At 37.7% G+C, this 20,153-nt stretch overlaps 1 protein-coding gene across 3 annotated transcripts in view; it reads right to left on the bottom strand.

The window, feature by feature from the left end:
• Nucleotides 1-16,997, bottom strand: part of NAP1L1 (nucleosome assembly protein 1 like 1) — a 36,547-nt gene extending 19,550 nt beyond the window's left edge. For 2 of the 3 annotated variants that reach the window (XM_063074900.1, XM_063074901.1), the window contains exons 1-4: nucleotides 16,873-16,997; nucleotides 6,642-6,678; nucleotides 2,146-2,231; nucleotides 662-764 (exon numbers count right to left, since the gene is read on the bottom strand). In XM_063074900.1, the coding sequence (XP_062930970.1) occupies nucleotides 662-764; nucleotides 2,146-2,231; nucleotides 6,642-6,658 (206 nt within the window). In that variant the 5' untranslated portion in view covers nucleotides 6,659-6,678; nucleotides 16,873-16,997. The remainder of the gene's footprint in view (nucleotides 1-661; nucleotides 765-2,145; nucleotides 2,232-6,641; nucleotides 6,679-16,872) is intronic. The other variant, XM_063074903.1, reaches the window with a different exon arrangement.
• Nucleotides 16,998-20,153: the final 3,156 nt, after the last annotated feature.

Genomic DNA, 20,153 nt, shown 5'->3' with positions numbered 1-20,153 from the left:
ATGCATTGGGTAAGTATTTCTGGAAAACATGCTAAAAGTACTTAAGGCTTGCACACCCTATACAACTAGCAATGCCACTGTTGAGTACACATCCCAAAGAAATTCTTACACAATTCCTTTAGAGAACATGTACAAGTGTGTCTATCACAGTAGAATTTGTGTTGATACAGACAGGAGTCTGTCAAAGAAAAAGCAGATCATAAAACATAGTGAACATACAGTAACTCCAAGAACTAGACAACATTTAAAGGCTACTAACTAGAGATACATATAGATAGTAACCTAAATGATCTGAGTTTTAAAAAATTTATAAGCTGAATCAGATATTCAGGCTATTATTAATGAATTATGTCACCAATGAAACAAATAAGAAATCTGAATTTCTTCTAATTTTGTGCATTTCTAACAAACCTCTAAACAACTCTCGGAAACGGTTAAAATCAGTATACTTTCTGTGGACTTTAAAATAAACCTTAAAAGACCTCTAAATAGGTGGTACTAGGCAAAATTTTAAATTCCCAATAATTCTATACTAGACACTAACAGACATGAGGTTTCCACCATTAGGTACATAAATCCTAGATGGTCTTAAGAAATAGATATACCTGCAATATTGATTATAGGAAGATAAATAAGGACTATGGAAAAGAAGAACTTGTACCTTTCAATGTATCCTGTTGGTGTTTCTACCAGACCATCAAGTCTTTCTTGAAGGGCTGCAAGAATCTGAGGATTTTGCATCATCTGAACAGTCAGCTGACGTGCTTTAAAAAAAAAAAAAAGGCATCAAAAAAAAGGATTTTATGAAAATGTATTATGCTTTTTAAAAAGGACAATCCAATCATGAAGTTTTCCCTGACCGGCCCATAAACTGCTGGTATAATGAGTAGAGATGGGCAGGGCAAGTGAAAGAAAATACACTCTAGGAAAACCCAATGTTGAGGAAAAGTTCAGTTTCCTAATGATCTCTAATGCATGGCACTTCTCAAGGCCACTACAACTACTATAGACAATATCCTTGTTCTTCCTAGTTTCTTTTGTTTCACCCACGTTGCATTTTGAGAAGCTCAAAGCTTTACCCAGATGCCTATCTATAATTCTTGACACTCCTCTGAAGGCAAATAATACATATTAGAACACTACAAATACAGTGACAGTTTTAAGCCTGGGAGAATGATGGAGTGAGTGACCTGAATGGTTATGTATGATGCTTATGTAGTATACTTGTGCACATATGAATAAAGTTAATAATTGAGGCAGTCAAAGGTTGTAATTGAAGCCAAATAAAATTTAGTTATTAATGGCTTTTAGAAATTATACTAAATCCAAATATAAGCTATAAATCTATACAAAATGAATTATGTTGCTATCTTCTATTCTTCATCAATTACACAAAATTGCCATTAAGTTTCCCAACTATGTTTTTGAAAGTCAATTTACTTCTGATATTAATTCAATTACTGGATAATGTACAGCTATGATAACCACCATGCACTTAGAAATATCAATAAAGTCCTGTATCTGTTAAGAACATGTTGCAAGATGAAAGCTGAAGCTACAAGTTCAGAAGTCTTCACAGTTAACTTTCATCTGGCTTAAAAACAAGTTGAGTCATATGCTACCTTAACATCCTTGGTCCAGATCTACAAGGCATAACCTAAAGCAGTATAATTTCCCACCACCTCCACCACTTTAAAAAAATCTGCTAAAGTAAATTTTAAATGATTATGCCTACATTTAATAAATGTCTACTTGTTGTTTGGTTGGAGGAGTGGCTTTAAAAAAAAGACACACATGCTATGTTTTCTATACATTAAACACTGAAAATATTGTTTAGAGAAAAATCACCTTTAACATTTCTAAATTCAGACAAAACTCACAGGCAGCTGTTTGACACAGCTATGTCAGGTTATTCCAGCAGTAGAGGGCGTAAACAGTGACTTCTGGTGAGTCACAAAATTTATACCTTCCTTCCCTTACTGCCACTCTATCCCCTCCCCAGCAAAGCTGATGAACTGGAAGTATGGATGAGTGAATAAACTGAACAATGGATGAGGGTCCAAAAAAAAGAGAGTGGTACTTATTACTACCTCTAGAAGACATGTGCCAGCAACCACTGGCTCCTTAAGTAATTTAAAATAATACCTTTGATTTTTGTTTCTTCACCAGTTTCTTCTTCTTCTACTTCTTCAACATCATCCAAATCTTGATCAAGTTCAGACTGTTCTTTGCTACAATATCATAGTATGCACGCCAAGGTTCAAATGTATCAATTACAATAAAATACAGAAAAACTTAAAATTCATTTTCCAAATGAATATGCCTCTTTCAAAGATACGAAATAGAAAATTCAAAAGGTAATTAATTCAGTTTCTAACTTCATATGTAAGCAAGTACAAATTGGAGGACTTAAACCTTCATTTAAAAGCATCTGGTCAAATATAAAGGTAGTATTTCAAGCTTTAAAAATTTGGTGTGGCAGGTTTTTGAAGAATGTGACATCAGGAATTATGTGCTTTCTACCTAATATCCATTGATTCTACTCTTCCTTCTTAGTAACAATATTCTGATTCTATATGAGATGGCAACACTCTAAGCTAAAAGTCTACATTTCCTAGCCTACCTTTTAGCTAGATGTGGCTATATGACTATGTTTTGGCAGAGAGATAAAAAAGCAATAGTGTAGAACTTTGAGGAAGGATCCTTATAGGATAGTAGATGGCTGGGAAGCCTTTGGATCTTAATCCCTCCTTCCCTCCCACCTAGAAAACAGATGGGATGGCTAGAGCTCCACTGGCCACATTGGACCATGAGGCATCCTAGAGAATGGAAGCCACCACCAGCTAAGGATGAAGGAGTTAGGAAAAATAGAAGGATCCTGGATCTTGATGGCTGTGGAGCAACCATACCAGCCTATACTATCTTTGGACTTTCCTCCTTTTTCTTCATTTCACAGTGAAGAACAGTTTAAAAGACCACTGAGCCTACGTCTTGCTTATAGCAAAGCCAGGAGAATGGTACCATTGAAAAAGAAAATAAAAAGTAATTGTCCTTCCCATTTCATCCTGAAGAATCACCAAAAATCTAGTGTTGATAACATGAGATTTACACCTAGCATTAAAAGGGGACATAAGTATACCTAAGTCAATGTACAGGGTCACCATACAATTCTTTGTGTGATTTTACATTTTAACATCTCGATTAGAGATTTAGTTGCTTTTGTGACTGAACAGCATTTCATAGAGACAAATACCAGCTAATTTTCATACAGGGACAAGTACAGAAAAGGTCAACTGTATTCTCCTAGCAAAATTTAAGCTCCTGTCAACTAAGGAAAAAAATTCAGCCTTAAGAAACGATACAGATTATTACTGGAATATTTTTGACTTGACATAAACTTAAGTGTATGAACACTTAAGAGTTAAGGGCCACTGGCTAAAAATAACGTGGAACAACTTCCTCCAGTATCTTCAACCATTTATTGAACATCTACATCTTAAGGCTTTAAAACTAAAACAGGAGTCCACAAATTATGTCACATGGCTAAATCTAGCTCACCCCTATTTTTATACAGAAAATTTATTAGAACACAGACAACACTAATTTATTCATGTATGTCTACGGCTGTTCTCACACTTCATCAACAAAGTTGAGAAGTTACAACAGAGAGCTAAATGCCTAAAGTATTTACTATCAAGCCTGTATTTACAGAGAAAGTTTGCTGACTCCTGCTTTAAAGAACAAGAATCCCTCCCTGGGCTAACAGGGATCCAAAATTAAATAATTGGGGGTGGGGGGGATCAAGCTATGACAACCTATTTATACTTTTTAAAAAGTTTATAAGAAAATGAGGGTTTCAAGGATAAGATGGCAGATGCACAAATTCATCTAATCTTAATCTTTCCAAAATCCCCATTAAAATTATGACAAAGGAGTTAACAGACAAACATTAAAGGACAAGTAGATAATACCAGCAAAATTTTGGAAACTGGAAAACAAACAAGTCATAATCAACTTCGATGAAACAAATGCTGTGCAGAAAAAGCTGAGAATCAACCCAAACACATTCTTTAAGAGGACAAAAACTGACAGCACCAAATACACTTCTAGAACTAGGGCTGCGGGGTGAAGGTGGCTAGAATAGGGATGACTAAGTAAAAACTGATAAGCAGTTAAGTCCTTAGATCCTCTCCCTCACTTTAGCAGAAATATGGCAGTTTCTTCTCTGGAAAGGGTAAAACTCAAGATCTCAGAACAGGGGACCAGAGACACAGTCAATATGTAAGGCATAGGACTGGCTAGGTACACACTAAAATGCTGAATGCAGAGACCCCTAACTAGCCACCTTTTCTCAACTTGGCTACTACAACCCTGGAAACCAGATAGATCTTTGTTTTGTCCTGACACTGTTTACCAGGGAATCTAACCAGCCCAGAAAAAGTATCATTGACATTGGGGGTTCTCATAACAAATGCTCACTCTGATGACCCTACGCTAAAACCCCAAATTGACAAGCCTCCCACTCCACTGAAATTTTCCAATCAACTTTTTTCAAAAACATCCCTCAAGTGCCCCCACCCCTCAACCTGGCCAATCTTAATGAACAGACAACCAAGTATTACCTCATATTTGAGGAAAGCCTCTAACATTTAGATCAAAACAAATAAGGAAAGTAAATATAAGAGCAAGGAAAGTAAATGTAAGAGCAAATAAATTACACAGGGGGAAGAAATATCCAGAGAAAAGACATTACAATCAATGAAACAAGATCAGGATACTATAAAAACTAAAAACAGCAAAGGAGCTCTTGGAAACTAAAATAATAGAAATTTTAAAACTCAATACAAGAGTCAAAAGATAAAGTATCAGCTCTACCCAGAAAGAAAAGCAAAGAGACAAAGATGAAAAATAGGACAAAAGATAATTAGAAAACCAATCCAACATACAACACCTAACAGAAAATTTCTCCAGAAAGAGAAAATAAAAACAAGGCAATCAACAAAATTAACCAAAAATAGTCCCTGGAACTGAAAGTCACTAAATTGCTGGGATGAAAGGGCCCACCACTGAATGCCTAACACAAGATATAAATAAAAAAAACAGTGTGAAAATCTCAGAACTCTGAAGTCAGAGTACCTTCCAGAAATATATATATTTTAAAAATTATCACATACAAATGATTGAGAACTATGATAGCTTTGAACTTCAACACAGCAACACACTGGAAGCAAGGTGACAATAGAGCAATGCCTTCAAAATTTTGAAGGAAAATTATTCCCATATTAGAATTCTACACCCAAACTATCAAGCTTAAGGGCAGAATAGTCATTTTCAGTCATGCCACATCTCAAAATAATTTACTTCCCTTGTATTCTTCCAAGAAGGTATTAAAGAACCAAAAAAGAAAACAATGTGGGATTTGGCAAACAACAAACCCAAGAGAGAAGAAACAAAAGGAAACACCAGGAAGACAAAACAGATCCACAATGACAGCCATGTAACCGAGGTTATTTAAGCAATCCAGATTAGAGCAGTTTGACTAAGCAGACAAAGGAGACGATCACTTTGAGAGCCATTATCACTAAAATGCCTGCTGCAACTCTTCTGTTTTTTTATGCTGACAACAGCATGCATGAGAAGACTGGACCAAATTCTTAAACGTACTTACATGTGTGTGACTTTGTGACAAAGCTTCCTGCCCTCCCATCTCCATGCCCTGATGCCTACAACAGCTATGGATAATCATCCCTCTCATCACAAGTATTGTTTTAATCTACTCTGAATTGTCAGGCTACTGTAAAATTATAAGCAACAAATATTGTGCAGCTCATTCCATTCTCCCTGACCATATTTCCTGCAAGACATCCATCCACACTAGAACCCTGCCACACACCAACCTGATTAAATTTATGTTTCCCAAGATGCATGACTGTGCCCAATGACTCCTTCAGAATAGGCCCTTGTAAAACCTCAGGAAAGTTGAAGCAGACTATGACCCAGATAGTCTTTTTCTTTTTATTGTTCTATCTTGGAGACTTCAACTAACCGTAATAATACTGCTTTAATCAATTAAGTTTGTAACTGCTATTCAGATTTTCAAAATTAAACATTGAATAAGAATTTATAGGTGATAAAAGTCTAAATAAAAGCAAAGAAACGAATTAGACAAAAGCCAGAACACTGCTTACACCTCTGGAAAGGTGGACAATGCAATTGAGAAGGGGCACATAGAGCTCCTAATAGCAATGTTCTATTTTTAACTTGTACAAATGTCATTATTATTTAAACTCTACATATACATTTTATACACATTTTGTACATGATACATTAAAACCTAAGTAGTAGAATCTTTCAGAAATACGTATGCAGTACAAATGAATTCTGTAAGAATTTATAATCCATTATCATGTTCAGCACTTCCCTAAGAATAAACGCTGAAAATTGGTTTTCTGTATTTATGACAGTGATTATATCTGTCATAGTTTATCTTAGATACACTGTACCCAACTTTTATAAGTACTAAGCATTACTTTTTACCATACATTTCATAATACATAATCCATACTGCTGTTAATGACATCATAGTATAAACAAAGTGATACCAAATCTCTGAAAAAGAACCAACTATCTCTGCCACTTACTTGTCAATGTCTGCCATGTTGTAAGAACTCCAAGTATCTATGGAGAGAAACAGAGTTTAAAAAAAAAAAAAAACTATATGATTTATTTAAAACAAATAAAAACATTTAAAGCTGAAACCCTTTACACATCAATACCATGTTAAAAACTATCCCAAGAAGAAATGTATATTCTCTCTGAAAAAGTATCAGTATTAAGAAGACAAAATCATGAGGGCCTGCCCGTGGCTCACTCGGGTGAGTGTGGTGCTGATAACACCAAGGCCACAGGTTCGGATCCTATATAGCAATGGCCGGGACTGGCTGAGCGTGGTGCTGACAACACCAAGCCAAGGGTTAAGATCCCCTTACCAGTCATCTTTAAAAAAAAAAAAAAAAAAAAAAAAGACGACAAAATCATGGAAAATACAAAGACTTTCTTACTAATCACCAAAAACAATTTTTCAGAGGGTACTGCTTAAAACAACCAAGTTACCACTAGGCTTTCAGAATCCTAGAAGGGCTGTTATAATGGCACCGCTGGTGAATAAATTCAAAATTTGCTAGAACAATAGACAAGGAACATCTAGAATCACAGAAAAGGAACACTACAAAAGAATCTTAAATAATTCAACTTATTTTACCAATCACAACTCGGTCAATTTCTGCTTAAATCTTCAGGCTACTCAGCATTAAATAAATCCACTTCATTTTTTAGCCATATTAATTTATACCAAATTCATGTTTTAAAAAACAAAATCTGCTACCTACTGCATTTATTATGCCCCCTGGAGATCTTTTTTAATTTAATAATCCCCACATCAAAAGTCAGCCCTTTAAACTATTTCTTGACAGTTATGAAGCTCTGGGTCCCAACCTATTTCAGGTAAGCCTTCCCTATCTCTTCAAATGCACCTCATGCCACATAACTGTTTTTCACCACCTTTCAACATTCCCAGGTTATGCTGGCACACTGTCAACACTTGGTTACCAGACCTGTATAAATCTACTGTTAGGCCAATCAGAACATATCCTAAATTTCTTTCCTACTAAAAGGATTAGTAGTAACTTAGAGAACACTGCTTTGAGAAAAACAAAATTTAAGGTAAATGTGTTTTCAGGCAGAAAAATGGCTAGTTGCCATAGGTAATTACTAAAAAAAAAAAAAAAAAAAACCACACACACAAAAATCTAAACCAAGTTTAGGCAGAATACCACATCAAAATCGGTTATCTTTTAAAAATTAAAACCTTAATGTTTAACGTACAAAATCCTACAAGATGTGATTACCTTCATATCAACATGCTTATTACTTAACACAGTTAAGAACAGAAGATAATTTCAGATCCCCATACAGTCCAGACACCAAAAATAAAATAGAAAAGATATTGGTTTTAGCAGTCAAGTGTTAATACTTGGGGAAAATATTACTGATCTAATACCTATCCTTTAAAGAAAATATTTATTATATAAATTATATAAAAATTATAATTATAAAGAAAATATTTCTACCTAATGTATCCTAGACTATTTTTAAACATTTTTTATTTGTTTTAAATAATTCCTAATACTACTGATACATCTCAGTAGTGATGCTGGGTAATTTGCCAGCATTTGCAAAATGTTTAACAATTATGAATAATTACTAAGAAACAAGAAAAATACTGAATCATGGTCAAAGAAATCCAATGGGATTCCAGTCTATCAAATCATCAAGGACTTTCTTTTAATGCAAGGAAAACTGTGGTAAATACACATTCCTAAATCTGACTAGTGTTCCTACAAACTACTATCTTTCTGGAGAGCAATGTGGCCATAGGAAGATCAAAAGCTTTAAATATGTCCCTCTCCACCTTCTCTCATTAGTTATTCACTTATGAGAATCTACCATAAATAGTATAAGGAATCTAAGGCCATTGCTTTTCATGTTCACCTGGAAGGCTCTTCCAAAATTCTGGTGAACAAGTTATCCAACTGTCAAACGTATAAAGAAAAAAAAAAAGTCCAAATTCAAATTTTTACAACATTTTAACATGTTCACAGAACAATAACCACACTGCTACCTCTAACTGCAAACATCTTAAAATTCTTTTTCTTTACTAAAGAGCATCCAAGACAGAGCAGATACCTACTCCAACCTGCCCATTTAGCCATTCTGGCTAAATGAGATTTCTTGGTTGTACACACTTCTAAAAGTAGGCCTAACTTTATAGTCAGATCATTTGGGGTTGACACCAGCTTTGTAGCAATCTAACTCTAGCAAACAACTTCTGGCCTTATTTCATCGTCTACAAAAAGTTTTTAAAAAAAAGCCCTCACTGGATTGCATTAACCATCCAAGCAGCAAATCCATGTAAAAGACAACCACTGTTTGATAACTAGTAAGTACTCAATAAACATAAGCTTTGTTTTCATTTGTCCATTTTGAATTATCATTAGCACGGCGTCAATGGTTCTGCAAAATAATTAGCTGGGATGATAATTAAAAACGGATTCTTTTAGTTTTGACCAATATACCATGGTAATGTAAGGAATTAACATTAGAATAAACTGCGTAGGAGGCATAAAGGAACTCCCTGAACTACCTCTACAACTTCTCTGCACATCTAAAATTAAAAATGAATATTAAAAAAAAAGATTCCCTGGATCCCATGCCCAGATTCTGAACCAGTAGGTCTGAGGGAGGTGGTTCTCAAATAATCAGATCACACTGAGAAACTCATGTTTAGGTTTACACCTGCACTAATTTCTTATCGCAGTTGACAACATTAAAAAAAATCAATAAGAATTTTGTCAGACATAAAATTACATTCCAATATCTGTTAAAAACTTCCATTCCTAGGGCCGGCCTGTGGCTCACTCTGGAGAGTGTGGTGCTGATAACACCAAAGCCATGGGTTCGGATCCTGTATAAGAGATGGCCGGTTAGCTCACTAGCTGAGCATGGTGTTGACAACACCAAGCCAAGGGTTAAGATCCTCTTACCAGTCATCTTTTAAAATAAATAAATAAGAAATTCCATTCCTGATAGTGACAAGCTAAATAATGCAGATCAACTCTACCAAAGAAAAATTAATTAAAAATACAGAATAAAATATTTGTTAAAATCTTAAAAGCATTGAAATGGTTACAAGATAGTAAAGAATTAGTAGTCTAAAACTGAAGACAAAACAGGATGCAGAGGATAAGGAAGACACTTTACCCTCAGGGCAAATGCCAATTATCATCAAATGTGAACTTTAGTTTTAACCACCTTGTGATGAAATCAAAATCTGAGGCCTGTCCAAGGTGAAGAATCTTTACAGCAACCGTCCCATATTAAGCAGGAACTTCAAAATAAAAAAAAATATATACATAGAAAAAAAAGCAGGAACCTCAGAGTGCTATATCCTCAAGCAAGTTCTCCTAGGCAAAAGAGCCCAAATTCACCTCTTCTGTGTTGCCCCGCAAACCCCAAGCTATGACTTAAAGTGGTCTCTCCCTGGTGGTGGTCATAGGCACCTGGATATCCAAATATAAGCAGAAGGCACCTTCATCCTTGTCCTCAAATAATTCATACAAGTAAATTTTCACGAGTAACAGGAAAGAATACAACAAAAATCAATCCTACAAAGACCTAAATATTACTATCAAACAGACTACAAACAAACCTATCTATAGGCATAGGCCAAAAGATAACCAGGCTTACTAAGTTTGAAAATACAGTACAGTCATCCCTCAGTATCTGAAGGGGACTGGTTCCTGGACTCCCACAGATGCCAAAATCCTCAAATGCTCAAGTCCCTTATATAAAATGGCGTAGTATTTGCATATAACTTACACACATCCTCCCATATTACCTTAAATCATTTCTAGATTACTTATAATACCTAACACAATGTAAATGTTATATAAATAGTTATACTTTGTTTTTTAAATTGTTGTATTTTCTTCCTGTTCCTCTGTCCCACCCCACCCCCCAATATTTTCAATCTATGGCTGGTTGAATTTGCAGATGTGGACCTTGCAGATATGGAGGGCCGACTGCATGTGTAGCAGTATCTGCAAGGAACAGTCATCTGTTAAAAGCAAATTATGGCAAATTTGGAAACTAAACAGAACTTCTAGAAATAAAAATAACTGAAATCAAACTAAATGGGCTTGCTGAACAGTAGGATAGACACAGCTAAAGAGAAAATTAAGAGAGCTAGAAGGAAGCTCAGAAGAAATCTTCCAAAATACAGCAGACTAAAGGATGGAAAATACTGAAATGAAAAGATGTTTTAGGATACAATAAAGACTAACAAAGACCATCCAAGTTCCATGAGTAGAAGAAAGAATAAGAATATCTGAAGAAATGAATATCTAAGAGTTTTCCAGAAGTGATGAAAGACACCAATCCAAATTCAGGTAGCCCTACAAATCCCAATCAGGGTAACTAAAAAAGAAACTCACACTTTGATATATCAGTAAAAAGACAAGATACCAAAGACAAAGAAGTCACCTCAAAAGCACAAACAGAAAACACAGATTAACTTCAAAGGCACAAAAGGCCAACAGCTGTCTTCTCTTCAATAATAGACACCAAAAGAAAATAGACCCTCAATATGCTGAAAGTAACTAGGGATATTAGAATACTATACCCAACCAAAATATTCTTTAAAAATGAAGGTGAAACAGACACTTTCAGGCAAAGCCATCTCCAAGCACTCTCACTAAAATATTCTGTAAATATATTCTTCAGACAGAAGGTATAAGATACAAGAAATGGAGAAAAACGACATCTGTGGATATCTAAATAAATATCTTAAAAGAAATATCAGCACTGTACCATATTTAAAAAAATTAAAACTACCACCATATTTTAAGTCAGTGCAGGGGGGAGAAATGATTTAAAGTATTCTAATGTTATTAAGTATGCATGTTGTCATTCCTAGGATGACCCCCAAAAGATTAGCAACAGAGTATATGAACTTCCAAAGTAAAAGAAAAAAAAGTAGGTTGGACAAACAGAAATCACAAAATAATCTGAACTTTATGGTAATTACATCAAATGTAAATAGGCTCCCATTAAAGATTGTAAGATTGGTTTTTAAAACCAAAGTACATCTTACACATAAGAAACACATACATAACATAAGGATACTGAGTTTCTAAGTAAAATACAATCCTAACCAAAGAAAGCTAGTATTGCTATATTAAAATAGGAAAAAATAGACTTTAAGGAAACGTATTACTAGTGATAAAAAGATCACTTTATAATAAAGGTACATGTGCAAGCCAATATATGTAACATACAGAAGTTCTCAGTGGGAAGACATTGTGGTTCCTAACATGCCTGAAGGCAAATCTTAAACCCTTGAAAACTGGACTGTGTAGAAAACCTTCAACAGAATAGGGGAAACAACCAATTAAATGAGACCACAAACTGATAATTTCATGATCTCATTTGTAATAATAGCCAGATGAGATGTCCAGAAACCTCCTATCAATTAACTTCTTACCATTCCGGTAAACCTTATTTTTAGTAAATTCCCCATACTTTCATCGAAAAGGAAGAAAACTAGCACTTATGGAGCATGCTCTGTAAGGAACTATTATAGGATTTTCTCTTATTTCCAGATAAAATATTAATTAGCACCTTACTCAGCAACACAATCCTGAAGAAAGAAGGATTTAAAATCTGAGTTCCAAAACCCATGCCCTGACTGGCCGGCTAGCTGGGTTAAAGCACAGCCTTATAACACCAAGGTCATGGGTTCAGATCCCCAAACCCATGCCTAGTCCAAAACCCAGAATGCCTTCCAAATCAGCCTACTGTTACATTACAAAGCAACAAACCTGTTATTATTGCTTTACAGAAAACAACTACTTCAGGATGAAACAGCCAATCAATAAAAAATACAAATGTCTTAAAGCAGAGAGAGAACAAGTAATATCCAAAGATATAGATCATCCCCCTTGACCTCAGACTTCAACTCCTTCCAAATGCATTTTTATTTTTTTAATGCCAAATGTACTTTAAACAAATCTGTATTTCAGACGTTGCTGTTCTTTTAATAACGTTTTCAGTGGTCCAGGAGTTTGGTCCTTTATTTGGCTCCAACATGACATCGCAGAATAGCATATTCCTTATGCTCTTTTCATTTCAGAAATGCCAACAAATCAACTTAGAACTTGACCCTGTATTAAACTCCCAAACAAAATGGAATCCTCTATTTGAGAACCCTATCTTCTTTCCAAGGATTCCCAATACCTAAGAGTATCATCTGATCCAAAGCAGAGGAACATACCTGAGTTGAACTGACTTTTGACCAAATTTACCCAGCATTATAACAGAAACAATTTGTCAATGCATTTAACTATATGTAATACACAGCATACGGAAAACATAGACAGTCCAACTTACAATGGTAGGACTTAAAAGATTTTTTGATTTCAACAGGGTGCGAGAGAGACATGCATTCAGTAGAAACTATCCTTAAAGTATCCATACAACTATCCTGTTTTTTACTTTCAGTATTCAATAAATTACATTGCATATTCAGTAGGTTAGGTGTATAAAAATGCATTTTTGATTTATATTTTATAATGGGTTTATCAGGACATAACCCCATTGTAAGTCCAGAAGCATCTATATATGAGTACTTCAAAAAGTTCATGGAAAAATAAAATTAAAAAATACAGGGCTGGCTGGTTAGCTCAGGTGGCTAGAGCACAGTGTTGATAATACCAAGATCAAGGGGTTCCAATCCAGGTACTAGCCAGCTGCCTAAAAAAGATAATACAAATCTTTCAGTGGACTTTTTCTACACAGCAGACATAAGGCTAAGAAATAAACAAATTCCATGTTGGAAGATCTTATGACCATAAGTGCTGTAGCTTTTCTGTGGAGCACACTGGAACCTAAGATAGACACTTTCAATTTCATGCTGATACACAGCAGAACACAGTCAAGGGAACATCTTTTAAAAACCAGTATAGGGGCCAGCCAGTGGCTCACTTGGGAGAGTGTGGTGCTGATAACACCAAGGCCACGGGTTCGGATCCCTATATAGGGACGGCCGGTTAGCTCACTTGGAAGAGCATGGTGCTGACAACACCAAGTCAAGGGTTAAGATCCCCTTACCGGTCATCTTTTTTTTAAAAAAATTTTAAAAATAAAACCCAGTATAAAATTACCTCATCAGATGTCATTATCACTCAGTTATGTAACCGAGGATAAGTTATTCAGCCACTCTGTACCTCAGTTTCCTTGTTAAAATGCTGATACTACCTACCTCCGAGCATGAGTTAATAATACAGAAAGAATTTAAAACAATGCCTAGATAATCACAGTGTTCACTGTTACATTATTTACCCCTGTTCATATATACCCTCTTTAAGAAAACAATTGAAAGGCTCTTCAAAATTACAGCACCCCATTTCCCAATAAAAATCAAAATGTACAAAACTTCTGAACAAGTAAAAAATATATCCAAATATGTAGCAGTAAAAGACAAGTTGGTAACCAGAGGTATTAGAGGCTACTTTCTATTATTACAAGCCCAGTAACGTGCTCTAGTGGTCTGTCAATATTCTAAACTTACAAGGACAAGTGTAAAGCTATAGCTCTATCTATCCCCTACTCTGCCCATCAAGGAACTTCATATTCAGATGAAACTAGTCTGAAATGGGACTTAATATCACCATTAATTATAGCAGTTTCCTTCGTGTAAAGAATATTATATTACTCTATGCCCCCACCCTTTCTTTTTTCTTCATAGCACTCATCACAACACTATTTCTAAGCAACCAATTTGCCTGTTTTGCTCATGGTATAAGATACACGTCCAATTAGGTGCTAAAATACTTAAAGAATGAACTGAGAACACAAGTAATTACAGGTTTCATTAAACTTAAGGATCTGAACAGACTGATCATTAGTATTTCTACATTGATGAGGATTCGTTCTCTAATCCTTTCACTATATTTCAATATATAACCAAAATATGAAAAAAGCAAAATCTTATTTTGATATCTTCCGACCTTGAAGTCAAACTGATTCTGCCTCTTTTAGCCCCTCTATAAAAGGACCCTTTGTTTGAATATATTTTTGAGTTTAGAATTAAATCACCCAGAGCCAATGACAAGCTAAGTAATAAAATGAGTAATAGCATTTTAGATTAAATAAGCTCTAGTACAGGTGTTTTTAAAATCTCATTAAAGGAAAAGAACAGTCGTGCCATATTCAGTATTAGCTTAATAATTCTGTCTATTAATGAGCTTAATACAAAAAATACATTGCAACAGATAAAGTTCACAAAGATTTTCAAATTGGTATGGTGATAAATTTTTAATTTCTATTTACTAAACTAGGAAAAACAATGTTGTCTTGAAAAAAGCATCTATGAAGCCAAGGTTTTATAATGACAGATGTCCAAATCCACCTACCACTGTTCAGTTCTACCTATTCTTCAAAGAACCATACTTAGAACTAAAATATACAGTATAGATTTGGGCCATTTATTTGAACTCGGACAACTTCAAACAAGCCTGAGACACAAGACTATATGAGGATCACAGTAAACCTCATTTACCTTACGTCAGTTTTAAATAAGTTATCCTATATACTCGTATACCGTTTTCTCCCTTATCCAACTCAAAGGCAATGTGTATTACTTCCTAATGAAATAAGGAGCATTAATTTAAACTGACAAAATAGGACCCAGATACTAGTTTCAAAAGACGTTTAGGCAGGCCGGTTACTCAGTTGGCTAGAACACGGTGTTGATAACACCGAGGTCAAGGGTTCGGATCCTCACAGAGGCCAGCTGCCAGGAAAAACTTTTGATACCACCTATTTTCAAAAATGGCAAATTTCGTTTTACAGCTCTCGGGAAACCAGGCAAACTGTAAGTTGTGCGATTTTAAAGTGTAGCCGATTCAGAACTCATCAAACCAGTGACAGTCCAAAATAGGGGCTCCTTGAAAACAGCCTGTGCCTGGTTCATTCCTTTTTGTATAGTGAAAGCCTAACCCTACATACCTTGGTGCCGGCCTCCCTGCACTCCTTTTTGAGCAAGTGGGGCACACTGACAAGGCAGCAGGCTACAAACTTGGCTCCGTAAGTTTATTTTAACGCCTAATTCCACCCAACCCCATCCATCTTAAAATGAAAATAGCTAAACGAGTATCTTATCCTGAGAACTTCAACAAAGGGACTAATTGGAGGAAAGCCTAGAAGAATTAAAGCCAGTATAGGCCAAACTCTTTATTTTCATCTTATAACCCTTTAGAGGTTTCGATCAATTAAGATAAATCTTCCCCAAACAAAAAACCCTGGCCAAGACACCCATTTAAGTTCTAACTGCACACAAAACAATCTTTTGTTAATAACAGCTAAAATAAGCGCTTTACACGCATTAATTCTTTAGAATCTTAGCAATGGAGGCCCTGCCCCATCATCCACCAGCTCACATTCACACTCTCCTCCAGTAATCTCCAATAAAAGATTAAGACTAAAGCAGGAATGAGTTTAAAATCCAGGGTCCGGGCTTATTAACTCACCATTCCCTTTCACAACCCACCACCTCTACAACTTTCGGCAAAGTAAGGGCAGCCCTGAGGCGGGGGGGGGGGGGGGGGGGGGTCCAAGTCATGCCCAGGTGGCGGCCACGAAGCCCATTACCACGTGTCGTGGGAAGCCGCTGGGGGTTTCCCCTCCCAGCACGGCCGCCGCCTCCAGTGGGCGGAGAGCCCGGGAGCCTCTCCGCTCCCCGCCCCCTCCCCGCCTCGGGGCCTCGTCCTTCCACGGTCCCTCCCTCCCGTCGGAATTCGCAGCCTCCGCCGTCCTTTCCATCCCCCAGCGAGCTCCCTCCGGGTATTATTTTCGAGGGAGAAGCGGAGGCGTCGAGGAGGTGGCTGGCTCCGCAGGGGGGCCCGGCCCGCACTCCCGGTGCCTGCCGTCCCTCGCGGCGTGGCCGCCGACTCCTCAGGGCACCCGGGCGTCGCCGCGGCCTCGCTCCCGTCCGCGCGGAGAAAACGGTGCGGCTCACGGAACCTCAGGCCCCCAAGACCACGCCGACGGCCGCGTCGCCTCCAGCCGTCCCCGCAAAAAGAGCCGGCGGCCCCACGGCCTCTCTCAGGCTCCGGGGTCGAAACTCCGCGGTCAACTCCGGCCTCACAAGACGACCCAGAAGACTCCGGCTCCCGGTTCCCTGTCCCTCTCTCCCTCCCCTCGGCTCAGGCCGCCCGGCCAACTCTACGTTCCCCCTTCCAGGCCCCCATCCATTACCCGCGGCTTGTACGGGGAACGGGCGGACGGAGCTGCGCAGGCAGTGACTCAGGGCGGCAGCGGCGGCGGGAGGAGCAGGAGGCGGCGCCGCGAGCAGATGGCGCTAAAAAAGACCCGAGAGCCCGCCGCTCGCGCTCATATACAATTAGCGTCAGCACGTAAGGCCCGCTCCGCCGCCCTCCCCCTGGCCTCGCCGTCTCCTAGCAACGCGAGAAGGAGGCGGGCCCAGGCCAAGTTGCTTAGCAACAGAACTGTCCATCTTCCCGGGGACCTGCATACCCTCGCCGCAGGCTCTGTGCTCCCGGCCGCTCCAGCGCCGTGCTCGGGCTCCTCTGCTTCCCTCCTGTGTACAGCCTCCTCATACCACGCACCCCGCCATCTCTTTTCTCCCTGCTGCGCCGGCCAGGAAATCTCAACCCCATCCGTTGTGGGGAAGGGCCCTGACCCGCGCGCCTCGTCCCCCGCCCGCTTCTCCCGTCTCAGCCGCCCGGGTCGGGCTCGCCACATCCTTGACGTTGAGCTCATCTTTGTTTGGGCCTAATTCCTGCAAGTCCCCTGCTCCCGGTAACCATTTTCTCTCTCCGCCTAAGGACAACAGTTCTTTCCTCGTGACCACCTCGGCGACATCTTCGCCGGTCTTGCTTCTCCCAAGTCAGGGGTCCCCGCGCCTTCTGGGGATGCTCCTCATCCCTATCCCTCCATCCTTTCACCTGACGTCCGGTCCCTCATTTCGGCTCTAGTTCTTCTGAGGAATGAAAATAGCATATTTGTGTATTCTCTGGATCCTTTATAATGAGGACATGGTACATCCGTCGTTTCAGTTTTTCCAAAAAGTAAATCCTCAGGCTTGTGAAACCTCAGAGCTATGTTTTAGTTGATGCTGGATTGACTAATATTAACTCTTAAAACAGTCGTTCCCAAAGTGTGGTCCGAGGATCCACAGACCCTTCCAAGGAGAAGGTCAAAACTAATTCCATAATAAAACTGAAACGTTATTTGCCCTTTGCGTTCTCATTCTCTCACAAGTATACGGTGGAGTTTTCTGGAGGCTACATGACATGTGATAAGGTAACAATAAAAATAGAAGCAGATAGGAGAACCAATTATCTGTTGTGAAACTAGTCAGATGTACAGAAATGGAGAACAATACCACCCTATTCGCTCGATTTTGTTGGTGGAGGGAAGTAGTTATTTTTCACATGAAAGGTTATTTTATGTTAACATTTGGTTGCTTCATTATGTTTTTAAACGAAATAACTAATCTTAAAGTTTCTCAATTTTAATTTCTAATATAACTATCAGTATCTATAAGACACATAACAGTTCTTTGGGGTCCTCAGTTTTTAAGAGCATAAAGGTTTCCTGAGACCAAAAAGTTTGAGAACCTCTTCTCCAAATGTTGCATTCCTTGAATTTCAAACTGCCTCAAGTTCTCTATCATAATCTTCATCTTCAGAAACTATCTCTTCCATTTCAGAGGATACAATTTTTTCTTTGACGCTCCCCCAACCTCGTTGAAATGAATTGACTTTCCCTCTTTGCACTACAGATCCTCAGTTTACTCGTGCTTTTTTTTTTTTTTTTTTTTTTTTTTTTAAGTGGCCGACCGGTAAGGGGATCAGAACCATTTTGGATCTTACTATGTGATTCTTTTGTACTCATCGTTGACGTAACGCTAGCGAAGATACAGTAACATTCATAATGATTCTTCAGGAAGAACCTACTATTCATAAACAGGGTAGACCAGTGCTCAATATATACATAAACGGCACACTGACTAATTTCAATGGGTGTCTCAAGATTGTTGCAATCTAATCAAAGCTATGCACAATACAAGGTATTTAGCATATTAAAAATGAACTAAAGGCCAGCCCCTGGCTCACTTGGGAGAGCATGGTGCTGACAACACCATGTCAAGGGTTAAGATCCCCTTACTAGTCATCTTTTAAATAAATAAATATGAACAAAATAACTTTCACCTCCTTTCCATAAACCTTTACGGTAGGAGAACTTCTGAGACAAAATTGAGAAGTTAGCCTTCATGATCGTTTCTATCCCATTCCGAGGAGCCTCAGCAATTTCAGGCACTCCAGGGACCTAAGGCTCTTAATTTCTTAGGTCTCAACTCCATCCTCATAATTAAGGGCTTATCATTATCAGTTTACATGCTCTTTCTCTCTTTTCTCCAGTCTTTACTCTCCTTTCACTTAAAATTCTTAATAACGCATGCCTTTTCAATGTGGTCTTTTGAACCACAGTTTGTAAACCTGAATCTGTGCAATTTAAGTCCAGGGAAGGCCAATCATTTGTGCATTTATCCAACAGATTTTTATATGTTGGGCATAACTTGAGACACTGGAGATACAGCATTGAACAAGAAAGACAAGGTTTTTTATTTTATTGAACTTATTCGCTATTAAGGTAGGGCAAATGATAAACGAGTAATGAAATAATTTCCCATATTGGTAAGTGAAAGAACTAAAAGAAAATAAAATGAGACAAGGGTAGAAGGTGACTGACCTGAAGATACCATTGAGTTGTTCACACTGACCCCTCTTAGACTCAAAAATCACACAATGTAGTTGACTAATATACTTTAATTACAATAAATGGTGGCCCTGGTCACTGATCCTGGACCATGCCAAACTTTCTGTTGAAGCTCCTTCTTTCTTTTTCATCGTAATTTTCATTTGGTAGATTTTTACAGCATTTTAGCCTACAGGTTTAGAGATGTGGCTTTGGAGTCAAGCAGCCTATATTTCCTGCTTATTCTACCACTTAATAGTTGTGTAACTCTGGATAAGTCACTTAGCCAACCTTAAGTGTCAGTTTCCACATCTATAAAATGGAGACAATAAGTTCATTCCTCATAGGGTTATTGTGAATTTTTAAATAACACATGTAAGTTGTTTAATAAGGTACCTGACATACAGTAAACACTTGATAAAAGTTAACCATTATCAACCTCTTACTGAGGTTTTTGTTTTTGTCTCATGTAAAGGTTGAAGGAAGTCCCCTGAAGTCTTCTGATAGTGATATTATTTTTGTGAAATATTTTATTAAAAGCTATCCAGTTACTAATTTTAAAACATGTTTCCTGAACTGAAGTAATCCATACCATTTACTAGAAAAGTATAATAGTAAACATTTCTAAGTATTGGATAAAGACAAGCTAGAGAGCAACCACACAAATCTATGACATAAAGACAAGCTAGAGAGCAACCACACAAATCTACGACAGAGATGGTATCTTAAATGTGTTTGTGTCTATATTTCAGCTC

This window comes from Cynocephalus volans, chromosome 12, assembly GCF_027409185.1.
Source record: "Cynocephalus volans isolate mCynVol1 chromosome 12, mCynVol1.pri, whole genome shotgun sequence".
NCBI classification, from domain to species: Eukaryota; Metazoa; Chordata; class Mammalia; order Dermoptera; family Cynocephalidae; genus Cynocephalus; species Cynocephalus volans.
The sequence above is the reverse complement of the archived record's forward strand: the minus strand, read 5'-3'. Positions and strand labels throughout refer to the sequence as shown.